Source organism: Acomys russatus, chromosome 10 (assembly GCF_903995435.1).
Source record: "Acomys russatus chromosome 10, mAcoRus1.1, whole genome shotgun sequence".
NCBI classification, from domain to species: domain Eukaryota; kingdom Metazoa; phylum Chordata; class Mammalia; order Rodentia; family Muridae; genus Acomys; species Acomys russatus.
The window spans coordinates 239,937-258,637 of NC_067146.1; the positions used below are offsets into that span (position 1 = coordinate 239,937).

General features: G+C 40.1%; 2 protein-coding genes across 2 annotated transcripts; both read right to left on the reverse strand.

Annotated features, from left to right (window-relative positions):
• Nucleotides 1-1,300: 1,300 nt before the first annotated feature.
• LOC127194202 (olfactory receptor-like protein OLF3) lies at nucleotides 1,301-2,233 on the reverse strand. Its single transcript, XM_051151524.1, has one exon. It carries the CDS (start codon nucleotides 2,231-2,233, stop codon nucleotides 1,301-1,303), a length of 933 nt encoding a protein of 310 aa, XP_051007481.1.
• A 12,472-nt stretch (nucleotides 2,234-14,705) lies between these two features.
• On the reverse strand, nucleotides 14,706-15,653 carry LOC127194811 (olfactory receptor-like protein OLF3). The gene has a single exon (XM_051152384.1). It carries the CDS (start codon nucleotides 15,651-15,653, stop codon nucleotides 14,706-14,708), a length of 948 nt encoding a protein of 315 aa, XP_051008341.1.
• Between the last annotated feature and the right edge of the window lie 3,048 nt (nucleotides 15,654-18,701).

The following is an 18,701-nucleotide window of genomic DNA, read 5'->3' on the forward strand; positions in this document are numbered from 1 at the left end:
TAAATAATTTTTAACATTGCAAAGATATTTATTTAATGATGTCAAGAGTGACCTTTTTCTTTTTTTATTAAATTATTTCTTTTATTATTTGATATTATAATTACATAATTTCTCTTTCCCTTTCATCACCCTAGAACCCCATATACCTCTTCTTGCCTTCTTTTTTTATTATTAATTTATTCATATTACATCTCAGTTGTTAGCCCATCCCTTGTATCCTCTCATTCCTCCCTCCCACCCGCTTCCCCCCCTACTCCCCTCCCCTATGTCTGTGACTGAGAGGGACCTCCTCCCCCTGTATACGCTCATAGGGTATTGAGTCTCTTCTTGGTGACCTAGTATCCTTCCTCTGAGTGCCACCAGGCATCCCCATCCAAGGGACATGGTCAAATATGAGGCACCAGAGTTTGTGTGAAAGTCAGATCTCCTTCACCACTTAATAGTGGAGAATGTCCTGTCCATAGGCTAGTCTGGGTAGGGGCTTGAAGTTTACTGCCTATATTTTCCTTGGCTGGTGCCATAGTTTGAGGAGGACCCCAGGGCCCAGACCTGCAGGAACTGAAGTTATAGAAATGAAAGAAAAGTCATGCAATTAAATTGTTATTTATAATCGATGTACAATTATCTTCTTTGGCAAGAATTACCAGAGCACAGTCTTACATCTCAAAATGTCCAACTGATTTCATCATGGCTTCAAGGGTGGTACAGAGTCATTAGCTCTGAACTAGGGAGGTGAGTGTCTTTGCATTAGGTGCCAATTGGAAACACTTAGAGAAGAGAGAAAAGTGAACTTTCCCTGCAAACGATGGTGGGTTAGCATTTAGCATAAATTACCCCTCATTTTTACAGCCACTCTGAGAACGTAGTACTTTTGCGGATTTAGCAAAATGGATTACTTCTGGCATGAAATAGCTCAGAAACTTACTGGAGAGCTTAGCTAGTGAACGGCCAAACAAGAAGGATATGAGGCCAGGTGTGTTTGGACAAGCTGAGGTTCATCCCTTTCTCACTAACAGACTGACAAGATCAAAGGTGGGAGGAAGAGATCTCCAAAACCTTGCATGTAAGAGAGAACAGGATCTCAAGAGGGCATCTCGTAGGTAACTGACATGCACATCGTCTGTGTTGCTCCCTGCTATGAAAATCATTAAACATGTGTGTAGAAACTTTTTTGACCATGACTATGTGATCGCAATGATCGATTTTCCTCGCCGAGGTGCAGGAGCTCTACCTACACCTAGCTGGTCTCAGGTTTGGTCCTTGAGATGGACAGCAGGGACTTCTTAAGATCTTCGTTCTCTTACCTTAATTTTCCAACAAGTTTCCTAAGAGCAGCCGTGACTTCTTTATTCCTCAAGCTATAGATCACGGGGTTCAACATGGGTGCCACCACAGCGTAAAACAGAGCAACCATCTTCTCCTTGTCCTCAGAGGAGGCAGAACGTGGCCCTAGGTAGGTGAAGATTGTGGCCCCAAAGCACATGCAAACCACAGTGAGGTGAGAGGCACAAGTGCCAAAGGCTTTGTGACGCCCCTGAGTAGAGCGAATGTGCATAATGGCAATGACTATGCGAGTATAAGAGAACAGTACCAGGCAACAGGGGAGCATGATCACCAGGAACCCTGAAAGGGCCACCATGGCCTTGTTGAAAGATATGTCTACACAGGCTAGCCGAAGCACCGCAAGAGTCTCACAGGCGAAGTGATTAATGACGTTGTGACACAGAGGAAGGCGGAAGGTGATCACTGTCTCCATCAGTGAATTCAAGAAACCAGCCATCAAGCAACTGGCAGCCAGCCCCAGGCACAGTCCTCCATCCATGATGAAGGTGTAGTGCAATGGGTAGCATACTGCTACATAGCGATCATAGGACATAGCTCCTAGAAGGAAGAACTCAGAACCCCCCAATGCCAAGGAGACGTAGAGCTGGAGCACACAGCTGCGGAAAGGGATGTGCTTTTCAGTTGAAACCAAGTGAGCCAACATCTGTGGGGCAATGCTATTCCCATAGCAAAGGTCCACTATGGAGAGAACACTGAGGAAGAAGTACATGGGAGTATGAAGCCTGCTGTCCAGTCTGATGAGGAGAAGAATCAGGGAATTCCCCACAACGGTTATGAAGTACATGACGAGGATGAGGACAAAGAGGAAGACCTGAGTGTCCCAGTCACTGGAGAGCCCTAAGAGGATGAACTCACCCACCCACGTCTGGTTGGCAGAGTCCTCACCCATGAATTTCAGGACTGGAAGAGTGTTTTTCAGACCATGCTGCAGGCCAACATTTCTGAACTTCAAGGTCATCCTCACTAAAGACCATGGTAAGCTGTAATGGTGCTTCTAATGTTAAAAAGAAAACGACCTAGATCTTTATGATTCTAATTACTGCAACATCATTTCTTCTCCCAAACACCTAACCTAAAATGGGAAGAAAATCAAGTAATTTTAGATTCAAAATCTTATTTGGCGTAGTATTTAGGGGATTGTGCCTCTTTGTGGTAAGAAAAGTTTCATCAACAATAAGTCTCTGAATTATAAATGAAGTCCAGTTCCATTTAACTTTTTTGTTAAGTGGATTTCTCCTGTAGAGATCTCAGACTGAGCCTTATTTACATCTCCACAATAGAATACATCCGTAAAACTTGGAATATACACAATTACTAGGCAAGGTGAAGTTTATTTTGTATAAATTTTACTTTCATAGTGTCAAATAGCGGTCTCTGTCACCCACATCACACCACACTGGGCCAGGTAATCCACTGCATTTCAAATTATCAATTTCAAGACACAGTGTTAGATAATAGTGAAAAATAACCACATATGCTTTCAATTGGATTTAAAGAAGTGTCCCATAATATCATGTTCCTGCTGAATAATAATATCTTCCCAGTGGTGACAGCATTTATTTCCACTGGGAAAGAGATCATTCTTAGCAGCGAAGAGAGAAGAGTAGAAGATACAGCACTAACCATAGCACATATGTAATAGCGATATTGCTTACCAGCTGCCATGGCTTGTGCTTGTAATACAAACAATTTAAAGATGCTGAGGCAGAAGGATTTCCATGAGTTACATGCTTGGTTGTCTAATGAGTCCCAGGCATCCTTGGCTACAATGTACGCTCCTTTCTAAAAACACAGTAAGAAAAACAAACAAACCGAAAAGGTAGTAATTTCTCTTGTTGGATAGTTTGAGTATGGCACAGGAGAGAACAAGTGAAATGTGAAACCAGTCAGCAGAACAGAATGGGCAACAGCACCTGCAAAGCATCCCCAATATGTACTCAATGTCCAGAATGTCCTCAGGGAACCTTCTGCAACTCAAAAACAAAAGGAAACATAAAATAACCAAAGCTTATAATCAAACGATTACTAAGAACACAGTGCACTTTTCTTAGGCGAGAGACAACTTGCTAAGAGGAATGTGAGAGTCAGCATCACTACTAGTGAAATGCATTACTTCACACTGCTGGCAACTTTTGACTGTACAAGGACATTTCCTTTCCATTTGCTCATGTACAGAAGGGAGAAAGTGACCCATCTCCTACGAAGGGAGATCATGTCCCATAGCTTGGAGAGAGTCCTGTAGCAGTACACTAGAGTGACTATTCCAACAGCTTCTACCAGTCACGCTGTGACTACAGAGGCGAGGCAGACACTGATATATCTATTGATGCCAACTTTCAGCCTATGAGCTTTTAGAATGCTCATTAGATATCACATCACTTATGGGTGGTTATGGAACCTAAGATTAATGCACAGTATCATGAAAACAGCAATGCTCACTCTATACATTTCTGTTACATTTCCCTTTATGTTTAAACTTCTTTTTGTTCCACTATATGTTTTACATGACACAAACATGATTTACTGTATAATCCTTATACTCATTAGAGATTTTCTTGGTCCTCCTACAAATGCTGGCTGTTGATGTTTAAAATGGTTTCCTATGAAGATGTAAGTCAATTCCTACACTCTAATAATTTTGACAGATCCGTCAATAGTTGAGGAAACCACATTGCAAAATACAGCTTAATGAAAATAATCATCCGTCCATCCTTATTTCCTACAAATGACCCATTTCTTTTAGAGTTTTCAGAATGTGTGTGCTGAGGTATGTTGTTAGGTCTATTTGATAGCAAACAGAACGTTCCCAAAAATTAATTATAACTAACATGTCTAGGGGCATTGATTTACATCCTAAACATTTGCAATAAAAGATTTGAAGTGTATTTCTTCAATATAAGAATGCTTTCTAGTTTCTCTTTTTGCTATCTTTTTCTCATGAGAGAACGGCTACAGACATCTGCCATTCTGCCATTTAAAATTGTTTCACTCTTTTAAATAGAAATATATGAGCACTTATTGCTAACAACATGGAAACAAAGTAATTAATATTTATTTTTAGCTTACTTTTTTTGCCACAGGGTTGAAATAAAAATTTAAAACACAAAACGTAATCTATACTAGTGTAAGATAAATGACTTTAAAAATGTCTGTATTGTGAAAGTGTTCTTTAAAGGAATAGCAACAATTCTCTCTATTTTGTATGTTAGATGTGCTCTAATAAACCATCAGTCCCATCTACGAGGACTTCTAATGTAACTGAGACAGCAATGATCCCATGTTTGTATACACAGGAGAGAGAGAGAGAGAGAGAGAGAGAGAGAGAGAGAGAGAGAGAGAGAGAGGAGGAGAGGAGGAGAGAGAGAGAGAGAGAGAGAGGGAGGGAGGGAGGGAGGGAGGGAGGGAGGGAGAGGGAGGCGGGAGGAGAGAAGAGGAGAGGAGAGAGCGAGGAGGAGGGGAGGAGAGAGAGAGAGAGAGAGTGGTTGGATACGAGGGCTACTCCACAAGATGGGATCCATGCTTGGTACTTTAAATCTGATGGACAACCCATGACTGAGGAGTACTTAGGCCTTAGTGGCAGCAGTTAAGTTTACTAGTACTTCTTAGTTTAGTTACTAGGGCATCAAAACACCTCCCAGAATAAGGCTACGCTCAGCATTAATCAAAGCAGCTGTTTGTTGCAGTGAATGGAGGTGAATTCAGATGCGAAGCTGCACTAGATGCTGAGAATAAAGTCACTCAAGGATTTGTCCCTAAAAAAGTCATTTATGCCACCATTTTACAGCTTAGGGGTATTGTAAAAGACTGTACAGAGAGAAAATAAGAGCTGGAAGATAAGGAGAAGGGCTTTAAAAATGTCATTTTCTACATTTTCAATGCCTAACATGGCTATAATAACCATGGGTGTACAGGAGCTGCACCTACTAGCCCTAGGCTCACACAAGTCAGCCCTGTCTACAGTCAGCCATAAATTCAGATGAGACTCAAGAGGCCTACTCCATACAGCTGAACTACTGACAACTAATAGAATCTGGGGTGGGGGTGTATAGTACCCACTGGTAAGCCAGCAAACTTTAATGAATTAGTCCAAACCCATGAATTAGACACAACCCAAAACTCAAACTCATAACCATGGGAACCAAATGTATAGGGGAAATAGCACTGAAGGGGTAGGAGGGAGGAAAGAGATAGAGTAGAGGAAATAATCAGAATGTATTGTATACTTGTATTAAATTGTCAAAGATCAAAATCTATTAAGAAAAATATAAAAAGAATGGTCAGTTGTTCATTTATTTAAACTATTTATGCTTCTACAACTTGGAATTAAAGGAACTAAAATATAACTGCAACCAAACAAATGATGTTTTCCCAGCTATTTCAAAGACATTTTTAAAAGGAGAAATTTCATATTTAAAGCCAGGTTGTATTTGCTCAATAATATAATCATGACAGTGTATTTCTCAGTGACTTACTACCTACTGATATAATTAATTTTTTATTACATCAAATTATATATATTTTACATTTTAAAAGTGAATATGAAAACAAGGAAAAAAATAAATAAATACGTAGGGTCAACTGTAAAATAATAATAATAATAATAATAAATTTAAAAATATAAAACCACGGAGGTAATTGCCATTTGTCCCAGAATACTTTGAGAGTGAGCATTAAGCAGTCTCCAGCCAAAATAGCACCTGTACCACATTTTACCTCAAAAACAAATAGATACGGTTCTTTTTTTTTTTAATTTATTATTGTTACATCTCAATGGTTATCCCATTCCTTGTATCCTCCCATTCTTCCCTCCCTCCCATTTTCCCATTATTCCACTTCCCTATGACTGTTCCTGAGGAGGATTACCTCCCCCTGTATATGCTCATAGGGTATCAAGTCTCTTCTTGGTAACCTGCTGTCCTTCTTCTGAGTGCCACCAGGTCTCTCCCTCCAGGGGACATGGTCAAATGTGAGGCACCAGAGTACGTGAGAAAGTCATATCCCACTCTCCACTCAACTGTGGAGAATGTTCTGACCATTGGCTTAATCTGGGTAGGGGTTTAAAGTTTACCACCTGTATTGTCCTTGGCTGGTGCCTTAGTTCGAGCGGGACCCCTAGGCCCAAATCTGCCTATCATAATGTTCTACTTGTAGGTTTCTAGGACCCTCTAGATCCTTCTACTTTGCTATTCTCCCATGCTTCTCTCATTTAGAGTCCCAATAGGATGTCCTCCCCTCTGTCCCAGTTTCCTTACGTGTATGTATACATGTGTGTATGTTGGTGTGTGCTTACATTTGCGGAGATGTCAGAGATCAGCCTCAGTGTTTTGTCATTCAGTGCAGCCCCAGCTTGTGGTTTTTTTTCACAGTTTCTTACTGAAACCTGGAGTTCATCAACTATGCTGGGTTATCTGGTCAGTGAGCCACCTCAACAGCCACTTGCCTGTGGATTTCCAGCACAAGGAATGCAAGTATGGACCACGAAAGTTAGCTTTAAAAATATAAACCTCATGTCTTCATTCTTGAGTGGCAGACACCTTAAGGGCCAATGTCTATGATTTTAATGTTGCCATGACAGGCTTTATGTCTTTCTCTTTACTTAAAACTATTTTTTCCATTGGATTGATAACTTATGAAAAACCAGGTATTACTCTAAAATGGCAAAAGGTCTGCATTTACACATATGAAATCAAGATTTAATGAAATTTATCTCTCTCTCAAAGTTTAAACATATGGTATAATGATGATGATGATAACAACAATACTATTTATTAAGATACTTACAAATGAAAACATCCTTGGAACTGTAAGACCATGTTAAAATGTGTACCTATTAAGTAGCACTTTTGACCTACAAGAGTGGACACTGTTCCCAGAGGAGAACATGACATTCTGGCTAGCACTTGATGGGGCAGTTGGAAGAAACATTTTTAGAAAGAAAAGACCTTTTGAGGCTAAAACCCCACACAGTCTGGGAACTCTTAAATCACTAGCAAAGTATGGCTTTCTAACTTGAGGAAATAGAATCTAGCTTCTGAGGACCAGTCTTGATGGGGCAGGAGGCTATTGTTCAGGCCACCACACTTTCAGCCTTGAAATTATGTTACTAAATGAGTGTTAAGGAAATAAAAAATAAGGCAGACTCACCGTTGGAGAGCTCAGCAGCCCGCCCTATGCCTTTGAAAGGTGGCAAAGATGAGAATGTTTGGAATTTGAAGAGAGTGACTTTGGAACAGGTAACTTTCTCAAACTTTAGTGAGGAAATCTCCAGGGGCCAATTATGCTTTGTTTATTAGGTATCTCTTTTTTCCTCCCCCTATATCTGTCTACTTCTGCACCATAACACACTAAGCATTTCAACTTTGCAGATAGAAGTTTTCGGTTCTTGTCCCTGGAGCAAGGCAAGGAACTTGCCAAAATTTAATTTCTCAAGGGAACAGTGTTTGTTCTTGAGAGTTTTCACTTTGGATGGCTTATAGTGTATTCCAGTTGATGAGGATGGAAGTGTGAGGAAACCTCTACTTTCTCATTCCAGTTCAACCATCTCCACTTTTCTTTGTTCAGCAGGTACAGTTTAGAGAACCCAGGAGTCCATCTAGATGTTCTCTGTGCATAACTTGATGATGAAAGAGTGGACTATGGACCATTTTATTCTTAGCCCTAGTTGCATATTATTGACACGTTCTCTATGCTTGGGTTTCTACTATCACACCCATAAACCTCTTTAGAATATTCATCCTTGCCTGTTCTTTGAAGAAGACAGATCATTTCAAGATTCAAAAGTTAGAAACTTTAGTTCTCTGATATTTTTTCATTGTTCCCCTTTATTTGTTTATATGTTAATTAATTTTTTACTTTACATCCTGATAGCAGCTCCACTTTCCTCCCAGTCCCCCTCCCCATACATACCCATCCCTCATTGTCCCTTCTCTTTCTCCTCTGAGATGGGGTTGGTCCCCAATGGGTATCAACCTGTCTTGGCACATTAAGTTGCTGCAGGACTAGGTGCATCCTATCCCACTGAGGCCAGACAAAGCATCCCAGTTAGGGGAACAGTATCCAAAGGGAGGCATCAGAGTCAGAGAGAGCCCCATCTCCAGTTGTTGGAGAACACACATGAAGACCAAACTGTGCATCTGCTACATATATGCAGAGGGCCTAGGACCAATCCATGCATATTCCTTAGTTGGTGGTTCAGTATCAGTGAGCCCCCATGGGCCCAGGTTAGTTGACTTTGTAGGTCTCTTTGTGGAGCCTTTGGCCACTCTGTCTCCATCAATAATTCCTTCAATTCTTCCATAGGACTGCCTTGAGCTCTGTCTAATGTTTGGCTTGGTGAAGCCTCTCAAAGGAGTTATGATAGGCTCATGTTTACAAGCATAGCAGAATTTTTAATAATAGAGCAACAAGTTTATGTGACATATGCTAGTAATCTGGTAATCCCTGCACAATGAAATCCAGAGAACTAAGAAGTTTTCTGTCCTTACTTTTCCTTAGAAAAGTGGAGGCTTCCATGAGTAGGTATTGCTGTTCTCATCCTCTGGTCTGCAAATGAGGACTGTGCTAGGAAGTCTGATACCTGGTTTCTTCTCCATGAAAGTGAGATCAAGGACATCCACTCTTGGCCAGTGGTCCAAAAATTTTGTTTTAAAAAAAAAACACAAAACATAATCTGCACAGAGAGGGCATCACACTAGCACTGGATCTGGAGAAAGAAACACAGCAGAGTTTGCCAGTCAGCCTATGGTCATGAAAACAGAAGGAAGGAGAGGATACCAAAGAGAAAGGAAAAAGGCAGGGGCAGGGTAGAGAGAAAAAATGTCTCCCCATTTCCAAGGCATCCTTGACATTTCTCCAAAAATGCTTTCAATTTATTTATAATTCTCTTTACTGTGTGAATTTATCATCACATTTTTTACTCTTTTACAAAACGTAATGGCTGTACAAGGAACGACTCCAATCTCATAGTAAACAAGATCATCAATTGGCAAAGGGGGCCTCGTGAAATTACAAAGCTTCTTACAGAAAAGCAAGCCATTAATCAAGTAAAGTGGGAGCCTACAATGTGGAATTAAAATCATTGCTAGCTATATATTGCATATAGGATTAATAAAGAGAACATACAAAGAATAAGAAATCAAACAATATAATCAGTATATGAGTTGATGTAATTAACAGGTAGTTCCCAGAAGATGAAATAAAATAGCTAATAAACACCTAAAAATAGTGAACTTCATGATCCATCGAAGAAAGAGACCCAAACTACATTGATATTATATCTCACTCTAGTTACAATAACAGTCATTAAAAATATGTATGTGGCAAATGTTGACTATCATGTGTATAGAGAGAACTGTTACACACTGCTAATAAGAACATGTGATAAGGCAGACACCATGAAACTAGAGGTGTTTAAAAATAGCAAAACATACATATTTTCCTAAGATGATCCAAGTCAACATGTCACAGAGAAACTTATACACCAACTTTATTGAAGTACCATTCACAATCATTAAGCTTTGGAATCATCCTGGGTGTTAGTGGACAAAGAGAGTGTGATATATATGGAAATGATAATTTTTCACCAATTAAATGTTTATACCAGTTGGAGGAAAGTCTCAGAAAGACAAAAGTATTGTTTCCATCATTCGTGGCTCCTGGAAATCATACAAATACACAGCTTCATGGATGTATATAGATTATGTAGATGGAGAAGTAAAACTGTCTAAAGGACGAGGGGCACAAAAAGAGAACAGGAACAGGGGACATGTGAGGGGAATGTGCTTGACATACTATTTTTTATTTAAAACTTTTTTTTAAAGAAATGAACAAAACCAGTTTGTGACTCTTGCTTAGTAGTGGTAACTGACATTCCCGGAGGAAAAGTCATGCTTGTGTTAGCAATACTACAAGGCTGAAGGACTGACTAGAAGGGCGCCAGATGGAAGCATAGAGTAAAGGTGAGAATATGGAGTGGGTTTAGGTGACACTAAAATCTCTTTTAAAGATTTGTAAGAAAAACTACGACCACAGATGCTTCTGAAAATATAGACATATACAAATAAAAATGAAAGCTCAATGAAGTTACCCAACAGAGAAAGACAATTTGCCAGCTATACACCTCATACTAGTGGTGATTTATGACTTCCTTCTTGTATATAACTGTAAAACTTTATGAAGTAGTTTCCTTATCAGAACATGCCATTTAGCCTAACCCAAATATATGCTCCTGGTCTGCGGTCACCCATATTTAGTCGAAGAATAAATTGTCTCTCATTTCATCTAACTTGAGAACTGTGCTTTGCATAGTCAATAACATTTCTTTCATAACATTCTTTTTTTTTAATTTTTTTTAATTAATTTATTCTTGTTACATCTCAATGTTTATCCCATCCCTTGTATCCTCCCATTCCTCCCCCCCCCCCCATTTTCCCATTATTCCCGTCCCCTATGACTGTTCCTGAGGGGGATTACCTCCCCCTGTATATGCTCATAGGGTATCAAGTCTCTTCTTGGTAGCCTGCTGTCCTTCCTCTGAGTGCCACCAGGTCTCCCCCTCCAGGGGACATGGTCAAATGTGAGGCACCAGAGTATGTGAGAAAGTCATATCACACTCTCTACTCAACTGTGGAGAATATTCTGACCATTGGCTAGATCTGGGAAGGGGTTTAAAGTTTACCTCCTGTATTGTCCTTGGCTGGTGCCTTAGTTTGAGCGGGACCCCTGGGCCCAAGTCATAACATTCTTAAAATTAAGAGCACTTGCTGCTCTTCCATGGGACCCAAGTTTGTCCCCAGCATCCACACTGGGTAGCTTACCAGTTTTCCAAGTGGAATTTGGATATGTGGCCCTGTGTCCATCCTGGTACTCATCCACACAGGGGAATACAGCTTCTGGTGAGGAATGCAGGGCTGGCCTCCAGACCTACACCTTTAAGGGGCCTGTTCTGCCTTCCACTCAAAGGAGCTGTGGGCTTAGAGGCAAGGAGCGCCGCTTAGCTTAGAGACCAGATGTGGCTTTTCTCTATGAGCAGTGTAGCAGGAGAGCACCAAGCTCCCACTTGGTATTGCCAGGCAAGGGGAAGTAAAAAAATTTTAATCAACTAAATTGGTATAGCATTCAAAAATATGTACTGGTGCAAATAAGATCATACAGAGAATAACAGCTCTTGATATGAAAGATTAACAACTGGAGTTTGATCCCTGGAACCCACATAAATCAGATGCTGTAGCTTGCACCTGCAACCCAAGCACTTCTACACAGAGATAGACAGATACACAGAATCTCACAGAAGCTTATGGGCCAGCAAACCTGCAGTATGCAGAGTGGTGGGAACAATAAAAATCCTGTTGAAACAAGGTGGATAAAGAAAATCAACTTCCCAAAGTTGTCCTCTGACCTTCACATACATGCTATGATATGCATGTACACACACACACACACACACACACACACACACACACACACACACACACACATCTGTGTACATAGCATTAGTATTGTTCTTGCCTTGAACTTAGATAAACATTTGGGGAAACGTGACTTTTAAAATATTAATCATTCTTTACCCAAAACATACACTTCTGTATTTAGGTAAAAATTATTTGCTGTTTTAATTAATTTATTTTTATTTTATGTACACTGGTGTTTATTTCTGCATGTATGTCTGTGTGATGGTGTCAGATCCTCCAGGAACAGGACTTACAGATAGTTGTGAGCTGCCATGTGGGTGCTGGTAATTGATCCCAGCTCCTCTGGAAAAGCAGCCAATGCTCTCAACCACTGAGCCACCTCTCCGGTCTCTTGTTGTTTCTCTTGAAATTTGAGTGTTCTCACTATAGTCTTGTACCTATGTCATTAGAATTCTGTTTCTTTTATAGTTCATGCTATTATTGTGAGAATTCCTTATTAGTATTTTTAGCTCATTGCTGGTAGAGTATGAAAATACTATTTATTTTTATTTATTGTCCCATAACACCATCCTGATTTTCATTATTAACATTGTATATCAAATAAGCATGAAAGTCATGCTCTATAGCATTATGGTGTGTGAAAATAATTCTATACCAACTATTTATCAGTAGTAAAAAATAAAATAACTTCATGCTTCTTAGTCTTATACAAGTTCAAAGCAAAGGTGCAGAAAGACAGTTCAGGAGGTTAGGGCACTTGCTGTTCTTACAGCAGTCCCAGGTTCAGTCGCCACCTTTCACATGGCTGCTCAATACTACCTGTAATCCAAGTCCCAGGGATCCAATGCCCTCTCTAGCTTCTGTGGGTATCAGGCATGTACATGATACATAGACATACAAGCAGGTACTCTCACTTACACATAAGAACATAACTATTGTTTGAGTTTTGAATCACTTATTTTTCGAGATCATCATCATGGGCACTGAATCTACATCACTTCCCTGTCTCCATTTTCCACTTTATCTTCTGCCCACCCTTCTCAATTTCACGGTCTCTTCTTTAATTATTATTATGATTACATGTATACATAGATATATGTGTATTTATAATGTGTGTACATTTGTGTGTGAGAATATAATCTTCTGATTCCAAGGCTGACCAGTTGATATTGAAAATCTTATGCAGGAGCTTGCCCCATGAGGACACGGATTCTCCCTCTCTCAGCAGGCATTAACAGCTCGTAGTTCTTCATCCGTGGTGAGATAGGAAACTACCATTGGAGTTGTTGGACAGGGGAATAAAAGAGATTCCTAAAATTATAAACACTGTTGCTATTGCCCGTGGTTGCCCCTCAGAACATGAAGGTGAGACCCTATTGCTGAAGGCACCACACACTCTGGGGGGGGGCAGCTCTTAGAAGTGTCCAGCCTCTGGGACTGACTCAGAAGCCTTGTGCCTGAGGACTGGCTTTCCTAGTGTTTGGAGGTGCTAAGCAAGCAACCAGGGGGAGATGAGCAATCAGTCATAAGTGGAGTTACTTTTTAAGTTCTAAGCGTGCCAAGTGTTAGTGAGGTTGAGCATGTATAAAGAAGGCTTGTATACTGAAGCAAGGCTGTAGACATAAATCTTACTCTGGACAGCATAATCTGGGTTCTAGCAACGTGATCCCTATATGTGTGCTCCAGAGAAAATTTCACATAAGGGCTTAGGTGCCTAATGTCACAGTGTTAATGAATTGAGTGATGGCACTAAGAATTAGAGCTGGGATATTAGAAATACTATGGGATAGCCTAAATAGTTATGGTATTTGAGTACAACTATGTATAAATTGTCAAATATAAAGCTAAATATAAAAGTTAATGTATAGAATAAAATAATAACAGTGTGCACTACACTAGACACATGAAAGTAGTTCTAAAATGGCAAGAGAGAAATGAGAATGAAGATTGTAATGAAACATTTTGCTAATTCCTAAAAATTAACAAAGCACTCATACAAAAGAAATGTCTGAAAAACTGAAGAGTCTCAGCCATTAACTATGCACCTGAGATTTACTATTACTTTTATTAGTTCATAGAGAATTTTGTACAATGTGTTCTTATCATATTCACCTCAACATCCAGCCCCTCTTTGTTTTTTACCAGCCCAATTCTGTTTCATCTTTTTTCTTTTTACCACACCCATCAAGACCAATTCATGCTGCCCATCTGTTCTCAGACATGTAGCCTTCCACTAGGGCATGGCTCACTTACCAGAGCTTAGAGAAAACTGACGGACTCTCCTCCCAGTATTTATCAATTTCTAACAACTCCTTTGTTAAGAGAGGGGCTGTGTGCTCACTTCCTATCTGAAACTTTAAGAAACAGCTTATTTTGTAATACCCTAAAACTGAACAAGTAATTCCTTTATGTAAGGTCAGAAAGTAGAATTAAAATGGTGAAGAAACTGTTAAATGATGAATCATGCAAGCAGCAAGAAGTCAGTATCATTTCGAATGTTCAGGAAACACATATGGTAAAATCCACATACCCTAAGCCCCGAGAAGCTTACAGCCCACTTCATGAACAGAGGCAGAATCTAGACCAACAATATAGGACAGTTTTGCTTGCTTCTGATTTTGCTTTTGACTTATCAATGCATAATTAAAACTATAATGTGTTAAAAAAAAAAAGTCAGTATCATTTCTAATGTATAGGAAACACATATGGTAAGATCCATATATCCTAACACCCAAGATGTTTACAGTCTACTTCATGAACAGAGGCAGAATCTAGGCCAACAATAAAGGACACTTTTTTCTTGTTTCTAATTTTGCTTTTGACTTATCAATGAACATTTAAAACTATAACATGTTACAATGTAGTAATGTAAGAAGATGTAAGAAGAACGTGCATCTCTATTGCTTTGTATTTATCTGGAATATGTTTTGTTGAACTGTTGCATGGAAGAAATTACTTTAATCTATTTTTTTTTTCCTTAAGTCTCTCCAAAGCTCTTTTCAAAGCCCCAATCACGTCATTGTTCCTCAAGCTGTAGATGAGGGGATTGAGCATCGGGGTCACGACAGCATAGAAGAGAGCAACCATCTTCTCCTGTCCTGCCGAGGACTTGCCCACGGGCCTCATGTATGTAAAGATAGCTGTCCCAAAGCACATAGAAACCACCGTGAGGTGGGAGGCACAAGTCCCGAAGGCTTTACGCCGTCCTTGGGAAGAGCGAATATGCAGAATGGCAGCAACTATGTGAGCATAGGAAAAGAGCACCAGAATGCAAGGAAGCATGATCACCAGGAACCCTGAGATGGCCACCATGACCTTGTTGAGGGAGATGTCCACACAAGTCAGCCTCAGCACAGCCAACATCTCACAGGCAAAGTGATCGATGACCTTACGGCAGAAGGGTAACTGGAAGATCATGAGCGTCTGCATCAGTGAATTTGTGAGGCCAGCAGCCAGGCAGGCTGAAGCCAGCCCCAGGCACAGCCCTCCATGCATAATGACCATGTAATGCAGAGGATGGCACACTGCCACGTAGCGGTCATAGGCCATGGCGCCTAGCAAGAAAAACTCTGTGCTGCCCATTGCTAGGGAGATATACAGCTGCAGCACACAGCTGTGAAACGGGATGGACTTCTGGGCTGACAGGAAATGAACGAGCATCTGGGGGACAGTGCTGTTGGTGTAACAGATATCCACAAAGGATAGGATGCTGAGGAAGAAGTACATGGGCATATGGAGCCTGTTATCCAGCTTGATGAGGATGATGATGAGCAGGTTTCCCAAGATGGTCAGCAAGTACATAGCAAGGAACAGAACAAACAAGGAGACTTGAGTCCCCCAGTCATGTGACAAACCCAGCAACAAGAATTCACTCACCCATGTCTGGTTTTCTTTGTCCATTAGTTCCCTGAAAAGCAAGCCCAAGTTATATGTCAATGAATATAAATATTAGGTAAAAACCAAAACTCTTCTCAGAACCTTCCTTAAGTGGAGAATCTGTTAAAATGCATGGATGTTTCAATTAAAGAGTGTGACTATTAAATGTCACTCTCTTCTTTACATGCAAGTTTTAACCATAGAGTTTGTGACCTTGTTGAATGCCAATTTCTCTCTCATTACTATACCAGAACCCACATTGAGATAACTTAACAGTTATGAACAGTTGTCTATTAATTTACTTTTTTCTTAATGACTTCCTCAACTGTAAAAATATGGTGTTCAAATTTTATCTTCATCTACTCATGGATTTTCAGTTTCTATTTAAATACATACATACATACATACATACATGCATACATACATACATGCATACATACATATAAAATGGAAAGTGCAAATATAGTTTTTGAGTTGCAATGAAATTTCAAAGGCTCCATTTCAGAGTTGGTAAAATTTAAAAAGTAAAACCGATGTGACTGGTTTCACCTTAAAAATCTTTACATGACTTTCTCTGTGGCTTAAAAGGCATGAGAAATAATCCCCAGTGCTGTTCTTCCTCCAGAACAGTACAACAGAAGAGGTTAACAGTAGAGTGTATCTTTGAAGACACAAGTCAAATTCGGAGATGTGCTAGCTAGCTTCTCTCATAAACGTGGGAACCAATACCCACCACACATATTACCTATAACCATGGGACCACAGAAACCTAGTAGCACATTCTCACTGATTATGTTGATGCTTCCTGACTTCTAAGAGTAGGGTTCATAGGCTAAGTAGGAAGAACTGGACAATAACTCACTCGAATTAGCTTATTGACATAACTGTTACTACCTCTGCTTCTTAGTCCTTCTCTCTCTTCTTCTTCTTCTTCTTCTTCTTCTTCTTCTTCTTCTTCTTCTTCTTCTTCTTCTTCTTCTTCTTCTTCTTTTCTCCTATCTCCCTTTCTGTTTCTCTCTTGCTGATATTATGTATAACTATCACACACAGTGTTTAATCAACCTTAATTCAATCACAGATGAAAGGTTCATATCCAAAAGCCCATGCATAATTTGTCTGCTCCCTAAGTTAAATTTCCCAAAGCTTATCTATCTGCAGCTCACCACATTCACTGTCATGATGACAATTGGCAAGCAGGTAACACACACACTCTCACAAACACACACACAGACACACACACACACACATATATATATATATATATATATATCACACACTTTATATTTACATATATATGTACACATACACAACATACGTATATATGTACATATAAATATATGTGTATATGTATATTATGGTATATCCCAGACTAGAATCAAACTACCTCCTTCCTGTCTAATCACAGATTGTGGGCATTCTCCAGGACACCCAGCTACTTTGCTCTCATTTTCTTCTAAAACACTCAGGTGCTCGAATGCCTCGGAAACCTGTCTCCTTTCAAGCTTTTCCTTTTCTCTCCCGACGGTAACTGAGGCAGCGAGAGGATAACTACCTCACTATTCCATACATCCCCAACCCTTCTAGTCTTGATGAATGAAGCCTTAAGGGTTCTGTGTTCAGAAATGGCCTTAGAGGTGCTTACACTTCGTTAAAGGAACAAACGGTTTCTAAAAGCCTCAACGACCGAGCGAAGCCTTTTCAACCTCTCATCTTACCCCGCCTTTTCAGAAGGAATTGCAAAACACATACATACACACTTGTCCCAACCAAGTAGGTTATCTGATTTCCTAAGTTAAAACCATATACACTTCCTTATGCCTACACATGTTCGAATATGCTCTGCTATACAACGTCTAAACACGGAGTCTGTTCTTCAGAGGCAGCATCCTCTAGAGAGCATCACTGTAGAATTGTGGGATATCTCAAACAGGTGCTGGAATCCATAGCCGGGCATCCTCATGCACTTTTAAAGTTGGCCATATTTTCCTCCCCCTACCTGTCTTAGCTAAGGGCTTGTTAGAAGGAATGCAACCCCGTCTTTCCTTCCCCCAATGCTATTCTTCTTTTTCACAAGTAAAGCAGAACATACTCGAACCTATGCTCCCTTTCAGCAGATCCCAAAACATCCTAGGAAAGCAGGATCTACTGTTTCCTGCATAAATGACCAAAGCTGTATGCCTGGTGGTCTCAGACGTATCTGAAAGGACTTGCTCCTCAGTTTGGGCAAGGAAAGTGTGTTTTCTTTTTTGTAGAGTAGGTCTTCAGAACTTGACCCATAGCTCTTCAGTACCCAATTTCAGTTCAACTGTCAGAGGCTTCAGCAAGGCAAGAGGCTGTGTGGTACGGAGGGAGACCCTGGCTTCATGCTGCTGGTCTCAGCTTCACTCACCCATCTCTGAGAAGGCGTATGACGTTGCCCAGGTGCAGATGAGGTCTACCCAAGATGTGGGATCTGGAAGAAGGAACTTTCCTCCTCAGAGATAAAATCTCCACAGGCCAATTATACCATGCTTATCAGGTTTCTGTTACCTTTGTTCTTCTTCCTTTTTTCTCTTTAAAAACAAAACTCAACTTTACCCCTCTACTTGGGAATTTCTTTATAGTTATTCATATTCTTGAATTCCTATTTACATTTGAGACTTTGAAATGGCAACTTAGAGTTCACTGAGTGGGAACATGAGAAGAGAGTCTAAAGTCCCATTTCCCCCAGTCAGTACACATCCCTCTGATTTTGTTAAAGGTACACTCTGCTTCTATCTTTTAAGTCATGAATCTACACCATGACTGGAATTTTTAACGCAGTATGTCCAGTCTTTTCTGGAACAACTCTTGAAATTTCAGGCAATGTGCCCTGTGCCACAACAGTTCAGTTGTGAATGACACACTTTGCAACATTTTCTTTGTACTCAATGCAAACATTCTGAGTGACCGTTAAGCTTTGGGGCCATACGAAAGACTCCTTTGGAAAGACACAATAGAATTAGTTTACTTTTTAAATCTAGAGGTGTAACTTTGTGTTCTATAAATACACTAAAAATACTACTACTCACCATGAAAATCAGTGCTGGAATG

What these genes read in the sequence shown, in the direction of transcription:
- LOC127194202 (XM_051151524.1), bottom strand. Translation starts at nt 2,233, where the DNA reads ATGGGTGAGGACTCTGCCAACCAGACGTGGGTGGGTGAGTTCATCCTC.
- LOC127194811 (XM_051152384.1), bottom strand. Translation starts at nt 15,653, where the DNA reads ATGGACAAAGAAAACCAGACATGGGTGAGTGAATTCTTGTTGCTGGGT.